The sequence below is a fragment of the Silurus meridionalis genome, chromosome 17, assembly GCF_014805685.1.
Source record: "Silurus meridionalis isolate SWU-2019-XX chromosome 17, ASM1480568v1, whole genome shotgun sequence".
NCBI lineage: Eukaryota > Metazoa > Chordata > Actinopteri > Siluriformes > Siluridae > Silurus > Silurus meridionalis.
In genome coordinates, this window is record NC_060900.1 from 21,694,291 (window position 1) to 21,708,211 (window position 13,921).

At 37.0% G+C, this 13,921-nt stretch overlaps 3 protein-coding genes across 7 annotated transcripts in view; 1 reads left to right on the forward strand and 2 right to left on the reverse strand.

The window, feature by feature from the left end:
- Nucleotides 1-445: 445 nt before the first annotated feature.
- Nucleotides 446-4,476, reverse strand: c17h1orf174 (chromosome 17 C1orf174 homolog). Of its 2 annotated transcripts, XM_046872017.1 has the most exons (3): nt 3,622-4,476; nt 1,156-1,297; nt 446-823 (listed from the first exon to the last, which is right to left on the reverse strand). In XM_046872017.1, exons 1-2 carry the CDS (start codon nt 3,952-3,954, stop codon nt 1,196-1,198), a joined length of 435 nt encoding a protein of 144 aa, XP_046727973.1. In that variant the 5' UTR covers nt 3,955-4,476; the 3' UTR covers nt 446-823; nt 1,156-1,195. The 2 variants fall into 2 exon arrangements, with proteins under 2 accessions (XP_046727973.1, XP_046727972.1); XM_046872016.1 differs by having other exon boundaries at nt 446-1,297; nt 3,622-4,472.
- A 4,346-nt stretch (nt 4,477-8,822) lies between these two features.
- Nucleotides 8,823-12,073, forward strand: b3gnt7l (UDP-GlcNAc:betaGal beta-1,3-N-acetylglucosaminyltransferase 7, like). 2 transcript variants are annotated; one of them, XM_046872189.1, is made up of 2 exons: nt 8,823-10,195; nt 11,532-12,073. In XM_046872189.1, exons 1-2 carry the CDS (start codon nt 9,173-9,175, stop codon nt 11,586-11,588), a joined length of 1,080 nt encoding a protein of 359 aa, XP_046728145.1. In that variant the 5' UTR covers nt 8,823-9,172; the 3' UTR covers nt 11,589-12,073. The 2 variants fall into 2 exon arrangements, with proteins under 2 accessions (XP_046728145.1, XP_046728144.1); XM_046872188.1 differs by having other exon boundaries at nt 8,823-12,073.
- cep104 (centrosomal protein 104) overlaps nt 11,183-13,921 on the reverse strand; it is a 34,317-nt gene continuing 31,578 nt past the window's right edge. For 2 of the 3 annotated variants that reach the window (XR_006928376.1, XR_006928375.1), the window contains exon 23: nt 12,930-12,952. Coding sequence is in view for 1 of the 3 variants with exons in the window: in XM_046872184.1 (XP_046728140.1) it covers nt 12,816-12,952 (137 nt within the window). In the remaining 2 variants the exon portion in view is untranslated. Of the gene's footprint in view, nt 12,953-13,921 lie in introns of all 3 variants that reach the window. The other variant, XM_046872184.1, reaches the window with a different exon arrangement.

Below are 13,921 nucleotides of genomic sequence, written 5' to 3' on the forward strand. Positions count from 1 at the left end.
ACTTACTTAAGTGCTTCATATTATGATGCAATGCTTTTTGATGTGATGAAACGGATTGGCATACTAACACATTATATATATATATATATATATATATATATATATATATATAATGAGAGAGAGAGACTAAAAGTGTTTTCTAGGCAAGAGCAGTGGTAAAAAACATTTACACATGCACATAACAAAAGTATATTATTCATCCAGTTTTATTAAGTGCTCTGGTGGGGGTGGATCTGAAGCCTCTCAGGCATATTGGGACGAAACGTGAATATACACTGGACTGGATACCGGTCCATCACCAAGAAACATGCACGCACACAAAAGCGTTCACACACAAACATTAACATCCAGGTGCATTTTAGAGTTGCCAATCCACTCCACACAGACAGTAACCTAAGCCCAGAATGTGTGTGTTTGTGTGTGGACATGTTCAAAGGGCACAGGATTCAATTCTAAGTGCTTCATTTTTAATGTCTTATATTTTTAATAATTCAATTATACACAGATTCTGTATATACAGTATACACCTTCTGATCTACCTTGTGTACTGATCTTTCTTGCCTTCAGTACTGCTATGCTGTTCAACTTGCAGTACCTTTCATCTTAGACTTCAATTATTTTTTTCCACAAGTCTTAATTTACAATCAGTGCTACTCAGACTTTCTTTACAAACATGCTGCACAAAAACCCTCCTTAAAATCAAACTTGCATTTAGTCCTTTTTTTTTTTTTTTTTTTAAATTAAAGCCAAGACTGCAACATTGTTTACTGCTCTGCTAATGTATATTTAATGTGCTCTTTCCCAAGGCTTCAAGTCACTGTAGCTGCAACACAAAGTTGAAAAACCTGGTTTAATACTCAAAACCATTCTTCACTATGATAACATCTTTATGACCATAATTCCTGAAATGAGACAGACTGATAGTAATCTGTTGTGCACTCAGAATGCTGGTAGAACTACGATCAAATGGAAAAACAGGCAGTCCCTCGAAGTTACATTAAGTTAAATGCTGCTGAGAGTGGCTTAAAAAATGTACAACTTCAAAATTCTGTATTTCACATTGGATAAAACCCCCACAAAGTGTTCTTTGGAAATGTTTGTTCTATATATAAAGATTTTGCTATTATTAAACATTCTTTAAGAAAATGTACACACAACGGATACGTCAGAGTTCTACACTCAGCCTGCGCATGTGTTATGTCTGCTCATCATCGCTGTCCTCTTTGGCGTAGTAATTACGCCTCCTGTACTCTCGTCTGCTCATTCCCTCTGTGCCAGTAGGTTTGTATGAAATGTCCTGCAAAAAAATAAGGAAAATATACAAATCTTTGTCAAAAGGTGAATCACACTGAATGGAATTTTTTTATTATTATTAATAATAATAATAATAATAATAATAATATTACCACAGTCAGTACTAAACTAAGAGATTAAGCACAGGCTTTTCAGGAGTAAAGTCTACAGTGGCAAGGAGATGCTTTAAGTACACATAAAAAAAGAACAAAAAAACATAAAAAAAAAGAACAAAAAGTTAATCAAAACAATTTCCTAACTAAACACTGTTTGGTCATTTTATTTGGATAAAAGGGTGAAAAGAATGTTTGTAGAGAAAAAAAAACTAGGCAAAAACAACTGCTTTTTGTCTTTTCTGTAATAGCAGGAAAACCATACTCTTGCGTACGTTTGTAAAAAAAAAAAATATACATGCAGGTGTTGAATTTGGGGAAGCCCACGTGAGCAAACAAATGATGTAAAACAGTTTGACTGGTTCATTTAGAAATACTTGTTTCAAAATCTCAAATCTTTAAAGTGATGTGCGAATTGAATTCCGGGACAAAAATATTTGAAATAACAAAAACTACTAAATGTAGAATTTGATGGAAATAAGACCTATTTTGCATTTTTAAGAAAGAAAGAAAAACTTCTGCAATATATGCAATAGGATTTAAACTAAAATTAACATTACATTTATTGAAGAAATAAAATACACCTGCAAGAATTTATTATTTTACAAATACTGGGTTTCCTTCAAGGTTTTTTTTTATATTTCCCTATACCAGTAGATCCTGAAAGATTATATTCCTTTTACAAAACAGCAAACTATTTAAAATAGTATTTATCATCAAAGAACAAGATTTTTCTCTCGAAACAGACCTCACAAGAAGTCCTGGTGCTGTGCAGAAGCCTTGCTTTACAGTTTGCAAAATCAGAAGGTCTGCTCAGAACATATGCCGAACACTGCAACAAGTCACTTAGCATGACCGTCATCCCAGAAGGAAGCCTTTTCTGAAGCTGGCTCACAAGAAAGCCCACAAACAGTTTGCTGAGGACAACCTGTCCAATAGCATGAATTACTGAAACCATGTCCTGTAGTCTGATAAGACCAAGAACGTGATGCCCTCCCTTCAGAAACTGGGCCGAACAGCAGTTTTCCATAAGTTTAACATAATGGCAGCCTCAAACACAAGACCAAGATGACAACTGCCTTGCTAAGGAAGCTGAAGGTGATGAAGTTGCCAAGTATGCCTCCAGACCTGAACCCTATTGAGCACCTGTTGGGCTCCTCAAGTGGAAGCTGGGGGAGTTCCAGGTGCCTTCACTGGCTTCCAGTAGCTGCATGTATCAGATTCAAAACACTGATGCTTGCCTACAAGGCCAAAAATGGACCAGCACCATCTTACCTCAGAGACCTCATCACATCTCCCACTGCACCACGCTGTCCGAGATCCTCCAGCACTGCTCGACTGGTACCACCTTCTCTCAGAATGAGAGGTAAGTAAGGTAAGGCTCTTCTCTGTTATGTTACTGATGTGGTGGAATGAACTTCTCCTAGATGTCTGTACAGTCCCTGACTATCTTCAAGCGACGATTGAAAACCTACCTCTTCCTGAAACACTTCAATTAGCACTTTCCAAGTTTGCTTTGTAGAATTTAAGTGTTATATTTATATTCAGTTTGTAATCTGGCATACCAGTGTAGATTTATTCATTACTAGAGACTCAAAGCACTTTTGTACGTCGCTCTGGATAAGGGCGTCTGCTAAATGCCAAAAATGTAAATGTCTAATATCCAGCTGTTCCACAATCTCATTATAAATGAGTGGAAGAGGATCCCAGCAACAACCTGTGCAGCTGTGGTGAATTCCATGCCCAGGAGGATTAATGCACTGCTACATAACAATAGTGCTCAGACTGAATACTGACACTTTGGACACAGTTTTGACATGTTTACTTTTGTTGCAGTTATTGAGACAATAATAGCTGAACTGCTATTCAAGCTGCACATTGACTATAAAGTATATCCAACTTACAATTCTATAGTATTGTCGCTTGAACACCTATAATAAAATGGTTGCTGAAATGTGTAGGGTGAATATAATAGATTTAATCATTTAGTTTGTTTGTTTGTTTGTGATCAGGGTCGCGCGCGGTGCAGGTTGTACATTAAGGCGCCCTATTCATGTTTTTTTAATCAGAAGCATGCAATGGTCCTAAAACACTACACCAAATAAAAGGGTAAATAAAATTTCACACATTTAGAGCTATAAGGTATAACGAGACTAAACGCCAAGGTCAAATGAATAAAACGCGAAAGAAAAAACGACACGTGGAAAAGAGGTACCTGAACTGAATCCAGGTTTCCGAAGAACTGCTCTACTGGGAAAATGTGGTTGCTGTCCTCGTCGAAGAAAAGGCCGGGGTCTGCCCTGTCGGCGGATCCGCAGCACCCAGTGTCCTCCATCTTCTCCGGGTTTGGCCGCGCCGACGCGCTCGCTTTACCCGCGCTGTTTTCTTTCCCCCTTCGCTCTTTCCGGCCGCCGCGCTCCGCACAGCTCCCCGCTCTGAACGCAGTCCTGTCCGGCTCGGCTGCACCGCCGCTCGCCTTCTCCGCCTCTCCGTGGACGGACGACGGTCTCTTCGGCAGCCGTTTCCTTTCCCCACTGTCGCCGGCCATCTGTTCTTACACGGCTTTCAACACGGCTCTGATGATGTTCAGTCTCCCCTCCCTTAACACTTCTTCTTCTCCTCCAGCAGCTGCTGCTCCTCGATAAATACTTATCAGAAGCTCTGAGGAGCGTCTACATGCCGCTGCTGCTCGGGCGGAAACCGCAAGGAGGTGGAGGGCTGAGAAGCGGGGAGGTGGAGGGCTGCTCCGGCTCTCTGCTCTCACACTGACCCAGTCTGAACTTTTCACACCGAGACTGTTTAAAGGGACTGCACACTTATTTTCTCAGTGTTTCCAAGAGACTTTTTTTCTCGTTAGATGTGGTGACTTTATTTAAAGAATGTAGCACATTTTGGTGTAGGAGGGATTTTAAACAGTGACTGAGATCTATTATAATGATAAAGAGTGCACAGTAAACAAAGCATTTTACTTTAGGTATATTTTTGAGTGTGTTTTATCAGGGTGTCAGGTAGGTCAGCTTTTATTTCACAGTATTTTAATGAATGCTATCGTTCTTTTTTTTTTTACTCCACTACACGCCAGAAAAGCACTTTTTTACTCACAAACGAATACATACATACATTAAAGTATAATCTGTCGCGAGATCACAAGATCTCGCGAGAGTTACTGAGGCGCAGTGACACTATAGTGTATACTGTGACTGTTACAATAGAAATCTCATTATATATATATATATATATATATATATATATATATATATATATATATATATATATATATATATATATATATATATATATATATATAAACTTGGAGGGAGACTGGGCAAAGGTTTTGGTCAAATGTAAATTGCTTTCAAAAATCATACAAAAATCCATCATAAAAAATTCGTCATACAAAAGACAATCTAACTCAAATCAATATTTGGTGTAACTACACTTTGGCTTTCACTTGTTCAAAGTCAGGGATTTTGTAGGATAAGAGTCAAGTGTATGATTAAACTAATGATTATCATAGGTAGGCCATTAACTGAATCAGCTGTGTAGGATCCTTAAAATTGGTTAACCTATATATATATATTTCTCATAGATCAGTACTTTTATATCTGAAATATTCAAATTAAAGTAGTTTTCTACTTTTACTCAAGTAGAAAATTAAAAGGACTTTTACTTTAGCTGGAGTATTTGATTTGAAAACTTGATTTGATTTGATTGTTTAGACAGGACATTTGATTTGTATTATTCATAAATTGATACAGATTTCCCGCGGGATTAAATAAACAATCTATGTAAATACAGGACAGAGATAGTGTATTTTACCACCGCAGATTATCAGATCCTCCATCAACCAACCACTGATCGCCATCGTTTTCCGACAACCAATCACTAATCATCACCATTTCCCGACAAACCAATCCCTGATCACCAATGCATATCCCGCCCTCGGACTTCTTCGTTTTTTGTTGGAAAGTCTTTGCCTGGAGCTACTGTGTATATAATAATGAAAGAGAATGATCTTGATCCCAAAATGACACAGAGATTACTTTTATTCACCCGTTTTCACATTTTCAATCCAATTAACTAGAACTAAGTGTCCTATAATAAATCAATACATCTAACATTTCTTCTCTTCCATGTAGCCCAGCATTGTGCAGGGTTGAGTTGAGATGTTTTCTGTTTCTGGTTGCTTATTTGAAACACGCTTTTCTAACATGTTCGCTGTTTTTTTGGTGGATGGTCTACAGTTCGGACAATTTTTCTCCATTATGTTTGCGAGGACAGGGGAGTATGGAGACGGATGTTCCGCTTTGGCGACCCCTACTGGGAGCAGGCGAAAAAATATATTTGCATTCAATGGTGCTTCGTGATGCGTTCAAAGTGGGATAGTTTTGATCCAAATCCCGAATGATACTTTCCACAGTTTGTTTAGACAGCTCTCTGGTTTTCTTTCTAGACAAATCTCAGACATTTTCTTATACCTTCACATATTACAAAAGTTATAATGCTCACGATGCTTAGAGCTGGAGAAGATGTAAAAACACAATATTTCTAGTCACATTGAGAGCTCGTCTACCGCTAGATGATCTTTTTCAGGCAGCTGATCACATGATCAGTGTTACCATGAAATCTCATCAGCTCACTGCGGGAGTTTATTCGACTGGCAATGTGGAATTGTTAAAAAAAATGTACAGCCTACAAGACAACATATATATAAACTACCCACACAAGTGAGCCAGTTATTATTGTACAAAATATAGCAAATGACACCGAAAAAGTATTATTACGTTTCATTTCTGCTAGAGGGCGCCAGAGACAGAGAACAAAACTATTGAAGCTTTCGTAGATTATATATATATATATATATATATATATATATATATATATATATATATATATATATATATATATATATATATATATATTAACTGCCACAGTGCTCTCATAACAAAATTACATTAATTAAGGATAAAAAAATTCTATTTTCATGGACATTTTAAATCTAATTCTTCGGTCGAACCGATAAATCGGCGAAATTCTTGACCGGCATTGACCAAAAGCATTATTTCACTCCTGGACGCCCTCTACCGCATATAAATTGTATTACAACAAACAGAAAACTTAAATGCTCCTGAGGTTCCAGTGACCACTGTTCCTGCCCCTTTTCCATCCTCTGATCTTTCCACTTCGTCCAGACCTGCGTCTGGATAGTGTTTTCTTGGGTGGTTCCATGAAATTCCAGAGTAGACCTGGAGCTTTGTCAACAGTCTGCTACACTGACTCAGGACTACAGTTAGCTTTGATCACCGTCACTGTACCCCGCAACATTGTTTATCTGTAAAAAATGGACAATCGGTGCAACCCAGATGAGGATGAAGTTCCCTCTTGAGTCTGGTTCCTCTCAAGGTTTCTTCCTTATGCCATCTTAGGGAGTTTTTCCTTGCCACAGTCGCCACCAGATTGCTCACCCTCTTTAATACTCATATTGTCTATATTGTCTCACTTTGTCAGTATTGTCTTGTATGGTCTGTTTTTGTCTTGTCTTTTCTGTTTATTTTTTTTTATTTATGTCTGTACTTCGAGTCACTAACAGCTGGAACCAAACTCCTTGTGTGTGTCAACACACTTGGCCAATAAACCTGATTCTGATTCTGATCAGGGACAAACTTACACTTATAAATAACATCTTATTCATTTTATTACCACAGTATCTGTGTAAAGCTGCTTTGAGACAATGTTCATTGTTAAAAGCGCTTTACAAACAAAAATAAAATAAATTGAATTGAATACTTTGGGAAAGTGTTTTCCAAGTGATTCCATATACTGTATTTACTCTATGGGCCTTACATTAAAGTTTTAACACACCCTTGTCAAATTCCTCTAGCCACTTTTATCACCTATGGTACACAAGTGGCCACTTGCACCAGGAGGGAGGAGGAGGAGGGGGGGGGGGGCCTCAGGCCTCAGGCCTCTGCTCACAGAGAACTTTATCAGAAGCAGTACAGTTGACAGTATTGGGTAGACTGTATTGCCACAAATAAGGTTTCTGCAATGTTCTAATCTGATCATTTATTATTGTGATTTTTGTCATCAAAAAAATTAAAGCAAGTTTCAAATTAGACAAAGGGTTTGGGTGGAACATCTCTTTTATCAGCCAAAAGACAGACAGCACAAGCAATGGACATGGACCAAGTAAGGGTTATTTAGAAAATAAAACATAATTGGAAATACCCTTAATAATGATAATCAGGGTGTAATTTCCCCCCCCAAAAAATTTAAATAATAATAAATAATTAGTTAACAAATGTTGGGTAATATATTTATAATTATGTTTAAAGTCATGGACTGTTTGTGACATGAGTGAGACCAACCTAACAATCAAGTCCATCGATTCTTATCAAGTTGAATGTTTTTAAAAAAAATGTAGCTTGACATGTTACCGTAAATTTGTCCTGTGGACAATCCTGTTTATGAGAACTTTGACTCATACTCTTCCATAAAAGGATAAATAAAAGCAGTCTCCTTACAGAAAATGTCATCATATAAACAATTACACATCTAATGATATAGAAACAATTAAGTAATAGAACGAATGCATTGATATAAAACTAATTTGGCTCGTAGCCAAATCTCCTGTCACCAGCTCCTGTTTTGGAAAATTTCAATGGAAACCACCTTTTGACCAAGCATTTTTATTTCTTCACACGAGGTATATTTTAATGCAAAGTCATCAACTGTTTTATTTATACAAAATACCTGTTTAATTCACTACATTTATTTAAAACCACCAAACTTACACTTGTAACACAAACACATGTAGTTTTATAAAACATAAGCAATGAATTAAATTTTAACTGGACACATTGATCTGAATTTAGTTAGTTTACATTTAAATATTTTACTTAATGTAAAGTGCATGTAACAAGTAAAAAAGCACCTTTCTTTTTTCCTTTTAATGCATAGTCATATAAGGGTTATGACACGTATCCCTGCCCCAATTCCTCACTGTCAGTGACATACACAAAACATACCACATTCCACAAAGGCAAAACATAGATAACACATTTAGCTGTGTTTAATATAATTAGTATACACGTTTTCAATAATTAATAGGTTTTAATAGATTAATCCTCTCTATTTTTTCATCATATCCTAAAAGTAAATTGTGCACAAACGCGCATGTGCCAGTGTGTGGCAGAAGCTGTCGGAATAAAACAGCGCCCTCGTGCTTTTTTTTTTTTAAAAAGTGAAGAATTGGAATTTTTGTTCACGTCAAAAGTTTATTAGATTACGTTTGGTTTGAAGTCTCAAAAAAAAAAAAACAGCTGGATTTAGACTCTAATCAATTGTGTGTGACCTCAGGAAAGGTTGTCACATTTGGGTGTTTGGTGATAATGGTGGGATGGTTTCTGTGTGTGCGCGCGCGTGTGTGTGTGGATGGGGGTGGAAATGAAGGGACGAGTGACTGTACAAGACACCCCTTGTGTTATTGGATTACCAGGACACATCGTGGAGCTGAGAGAGAGAGAGAGAGAGAGAGAGAGAGAGAGAGAGAAAGAGAGAGAGCCTGCAAGGCAAATGCAAAACCCATCAAATCAGCGGCTAATCTAACCATCTGCGGCAAAATGCCACCTAACGGGATCTCGGCTTTTTTCTACCAGGACAGAAAAAACGAAAGTTCGTGGTTGCTCATTGATCTAATTTCTTTGAGAATTTTCTTGAGTCGTTCAGTCTGAACTCCTGCACCAACCCTGAAGCGCGTCTCTGAAATGGAGCATTTTTTCCGGCGCAACAGAGTCTTGAAATTTCTGCTGAGTTTATGTTTCGTGTTTGCCACTTTGTTGATGATCCAGAAGTTTCGAGTGCTGGACGTTAAGGAGGTGCGTTTGGAGCTCAAGAGTACCTGGTGCGCTTCTGGGCTGTGTAAAACTAAATCCACGGCTCTGGTCAGTCACAAACCCACTGCTGCGTGGAACATCACTGATATTAACTGTAGTGCGGACACTGGTCTACTCAATCAGCCATGGTTTCAAACCCTGGACTCCAGGTTCCATGAATTCGTCCTACACAGACACTGCAGGTATTTCCCCATGCTCTCGAATCACCCTGAGAAGTGCACAGGGGATGTGGACCTTCTGATCGTGGTCAAGTCGGTTATAGAGCAGCATGACCGCCGTGATGCTGTGCGTCTCACCTGGGGAAAAGAGCACTCCATCAGTGGGAAAAGAGTCAGAACCCTGTTCCTGTTGGGCACCCCTGCTGCTGGGAAGGACTCCAAAAACCTCCAGAAACTCATCGAATACGAGGACAGACTTTATGGAGATATCCTGCAATGGAATTTCATGGATACCTTTTTTAACCTCACGTTGAAGGAGGTCAATTTTCTGAGATGGTTCAACATGTACTGCACAAATGTGCCCTTTATTTTCAAAGGGGACGATGATGTGTTCGTCAACCCAAACAACCTGGTGGACTTGATAGATTTTCGAACAGAGGAGGGCAAAGCACATGACCTGTTCGTTGGGGACACCATTTCGAAAGCAGTGCCTATTAGAAATCATCAAAGTAAGTACTATATACCCAAAGAGCTGTATGATGGACCGTATCCACCCTATGTAGGTGGCGGGGGGTTTCTCATGTCCTCTGAGCTGGCACGTCGATTTTTCGCCGTGTCCGAGAGTGTGACGCTTTTCCCCATCGATGACGTCTTCTTGGGCATGTGTCTTCAGAAGTTAGGGCTGGCACCGGAGATGCATCCAGGCTTTAAGACGTTTGGGATCATGAAACGCAAGGTGAGCCAGATGAACAAGGAGCCATGTTTTTACCGCCACCTCATTGTGGTGCACAAACTGAGCCCAGAGGAACTGTTGAGGATGTGGGACATGGTGCACAATGAGAAGCTCATTTGTGCCATACAGGGTATTGAACCGACTCCAGTGGTTGCGTGACCTCCGTAAACCAAATATAATATGTAGAAGCTTTGTGTTGTTTGTTTATGGTTCAATAACAATTTCCAATTTTCTGAACTTAACCATAAATACAATACAAAATAATATAAAGCTATGTTTATTTCCTTCATATGAGACACTTTATCCATAGTCTATATAAAGAACATCTAACTAGTCTATATCTTATCAATTGCACAAACTGCGGATTAATATAATTCCAGTAATGCAGTGCCGGAAGTTTATTTACAGCAGAAGAACCAAAGAAAATCTTCCGAATGAAGCGTTTATGTGGATGTCAAATGTTAATTATGCTTTGTTGCATGAAAAGCGAGAAAATAATGAAAACTTTGAAGCCACTTTGTTTTTCTGCGCAGAGCCTTTTTTTTTTTTTTCTTTTTTCGAACGTTTAAAAAAAATAAAGACGAGAAGAATATACAGTTCTTTGAATCATTATAAAGATATATTTATGAATTTTTATTTTCAGGATCAGTTTTTTCAGTTACAAGGACAAATGCTCAGAAAATAGTCACTGAAGAGCACACATTACAAATCAAATCTTAGCATATAAACTGCAACCAGTCGAACAGCAAACACATATTCCTGGAAAGCCAAATGTAGAAATGTATGTTATGCATTCACAAGTGCTCTTTGTAAGTGTGCTTTCTCACCAGTCTTATTTAAGTCTATAACAGGATATCCTGCAATAATAAGGGCTAACCTATTTTCATGTGAATTGTCCTTAACTATCCCACATTTAAACAGTGTGGGTGTAAACTGATTGTTAAAAAATTGCTATTATCATGTATGAAGAAGGTGGTTGAAGCAGAACACTGTGCGTCAGTCATTTTATTTATCCAAAAACACAACTGTTTAGATGCAAAACACAAAAGAGATTCCAATAACACCCGTTTCCACTTTCAATGTTACCAACAGGTTCTTATGAAGTTTACATGGACCAATTTCTTCTTTATGCTCTCAATCAGTTTCACAATCGGTTTCACGTTAGAATAAGAGCATTACAAACTCATGGTGCATTTCTGAGATGTTATGTGTTTACAATGTATTCTGCTGTACTACAATATATTTTTCTGGTATTTGCTCAGCTCTGAAAATGACCACCTTGATTGCAAAATATGAACACAGGAAGTTTATTTCAAAGTTTTTTTTTTTATTCCATTAGGGACAATTCAACCCAGAAAATCTCAACTTTTGCAGTTTTACATCTGGATTTTGGTAAATATTGTACCTGTGCTTGTATATTTATACATGTACTGTACAGCTTTGTTGTTAAATGTTTGATGCTATGTAACTGACAAATCCATTCTGTTTAACATGATTTAATAAATAATTTTAGGACTCTTTTGGAAAGATAACAAATATAAACACTGGCTTTGGAGTATTTATACATAAATACAAAAACAATTCCACAAAATAGCTATAGGTATCATTAATGTTCTGTGTTTGCATAAAAATGTATATTAGTCACCACATTACCAACTATCTGCTTTCCAAGAACATCTCTCATCATTCAAACTGAGAGGGGATAAAAATATTTTTTTTGTGAATGAAAGATGAAGTCATAAAACTCTAATTAATACAGAAGTGGGTGTCTTCAACACTGAAATACTGTTTACATATTATATTGTGTGATTATTGTGATATGCCAGTGACAGTTTCAACCTCACTGCAGGGTCCTGTGTGGATAATGTTGAAAAAATCTTTGAAAAGTCCAGTTATAAAAGAGAATGCTGTTATCATATATATATATATATATATATATATATGATTTTGTTCTGATATGAAGAAAAGGTCTTGTTTTTGCTGAAACTGATATCTCATTAATATCTTTTCATGTCTGGGTTCAATTAAAGTATATATATATATATATATATATATATATATATATATATATATATATATATATATATATATATATATATATATATATATGGGGAATATGTCAGTACTCTCCTTTAAATGAAATTGTCATTTTCATTAAAAAAAAAGATTCAAAAGGTACAATCCTGCTTGTCTACATTCTGTGTGTGGGTAACACTGAAACGATAATGATATGAGCGGATCGCATGGTATTTAAGCACAGTTTCACCCACATTTGGGTGTTTCCATCATACTGTTCTGCTTTATGTTTAACAGTGTTTAAACCTCTCAAAAATATAAAAGTGCTTCATTTATACATCAACATTTACAAATCTTTACACTTGCACACTAAAATCGGAAAAAGAAAAAAACTAAGAAAAACAAAACAAAACAATGACAACAACAAACTGTAGCTGATCCAGTAAAAAAAAGAAAAAAAAAAAAAATCCATACTAAATATTTTCTCTCATTCAAGATACATCTTTTCCTATGCCAGTGCTTGTGAATATGATAACGAGGAAAAGTATGTGCTGTTCTCCTGTGATCATGTCTGAGTAAAGCATTAAGCATCGGATGGTCCTCTGGTTTAGGGTTTTACTTTACTAGTCTTACTGGGTCGTGGGGCAGGTGCAGAGATGCGAGTGCTGCGACTGCCCCCTCCTCTGCCTTTCCCAACAGATTCTACTGCTGCTGGCTTCAATGCAACTGCGCTGATTGTCTTCCCTGATTGAGGCAAAATGATATAAATAAGAAGAAAATGAATTAAAATGCAATCTGGCATTAAAATGTACTGTGATTTGCAGGTAATGACACAAATTATGTTACCTTATAATGGCATCTAGTTTATGTGGTATTTGTGTATGTATGAGCATATAGCTAAGTAGGGGTATTTGCAGGAGCAGTGGATAAAAAGCTTGTGTACATCAGTTCAACATGAATTAACTGAGTTACATTAAGACACTTTGCTTTTATACATTAGACATGACTTGAACTTGGGTTTTCCAAACCGTGACTAAGCGCAAAGCCTGGGAATCTGGGTCGCTTGTGTTGTGAGGCGGCAACATTACCCGTAATACGATCATGTTTATTTTATGTCAAAAGGGTGCCCTCAGTCTACATAATACAAAATATTGTTTAGAAACTAGTCCAAACATTTTAAACATGGTCTAAGAAAATTATAGGTGTGGAAACATTTTGATTGCCAGGTGTATTTGAAGAGTATTTTTAGGTGTGTCGAATTTGATGGAAATTCAAATATAAAAAAAAGAGGGTTTTATTCCCTTTGGGGTCTTAAATATAAAAATGTTAAATATATATATATTTTTAAAGAAAATGAGCAATGTTATGTAAATTAATAAACAATGTTATGCTGTGTTTTTTTGGTTCTTTGAATAATAAATGCAAACATGGATCAGTAACAGACACAGTTACATTGTCACTAATCTATAATTATGGCTTACAACCTAATATATTTGATTATTATTATTTTTTTTTTACCATTTTCTTTTCCACTGCGTCCACAGCAAACTAACCTTAACCTTACAGTCATTCCTCAGTGCCATCTAGATGCATCTCCTGTTAACTTACTACCCTGTATATAATCTAAATTCACAATTCGTGCCTTTCATAACCATATAACTACACCTTGTTTAGTCAGGACTCTGGAGAGGGCGTAGGAGGCTGAGGGAGTAG

Bases quoted from the DNA above. Each gene is read 5' to 3' on its own strand.
- c17h1orf174 (XM_046872017.1), bottom strand. From the start codon at position 3,954: ATGGCCGGCGACAGTGGGGAAAGGAAACGGCTGCCGAAGAGACCGTCG. The intron at 1,298-3,621 runs GTACCTCTTTTC...ATTTTTTTGCAG, and splicing joins GAAACCTGGATTCAGTTCAG to GACATTTCATACAAACCTAC.
- b3gnt7l (XM_046872188.1), top strand. From the start codon at position 9,173: ATGGAGCATTTTTTCCGGCGCAACAGAGTCTTGAAATTTCTGCTGAGT.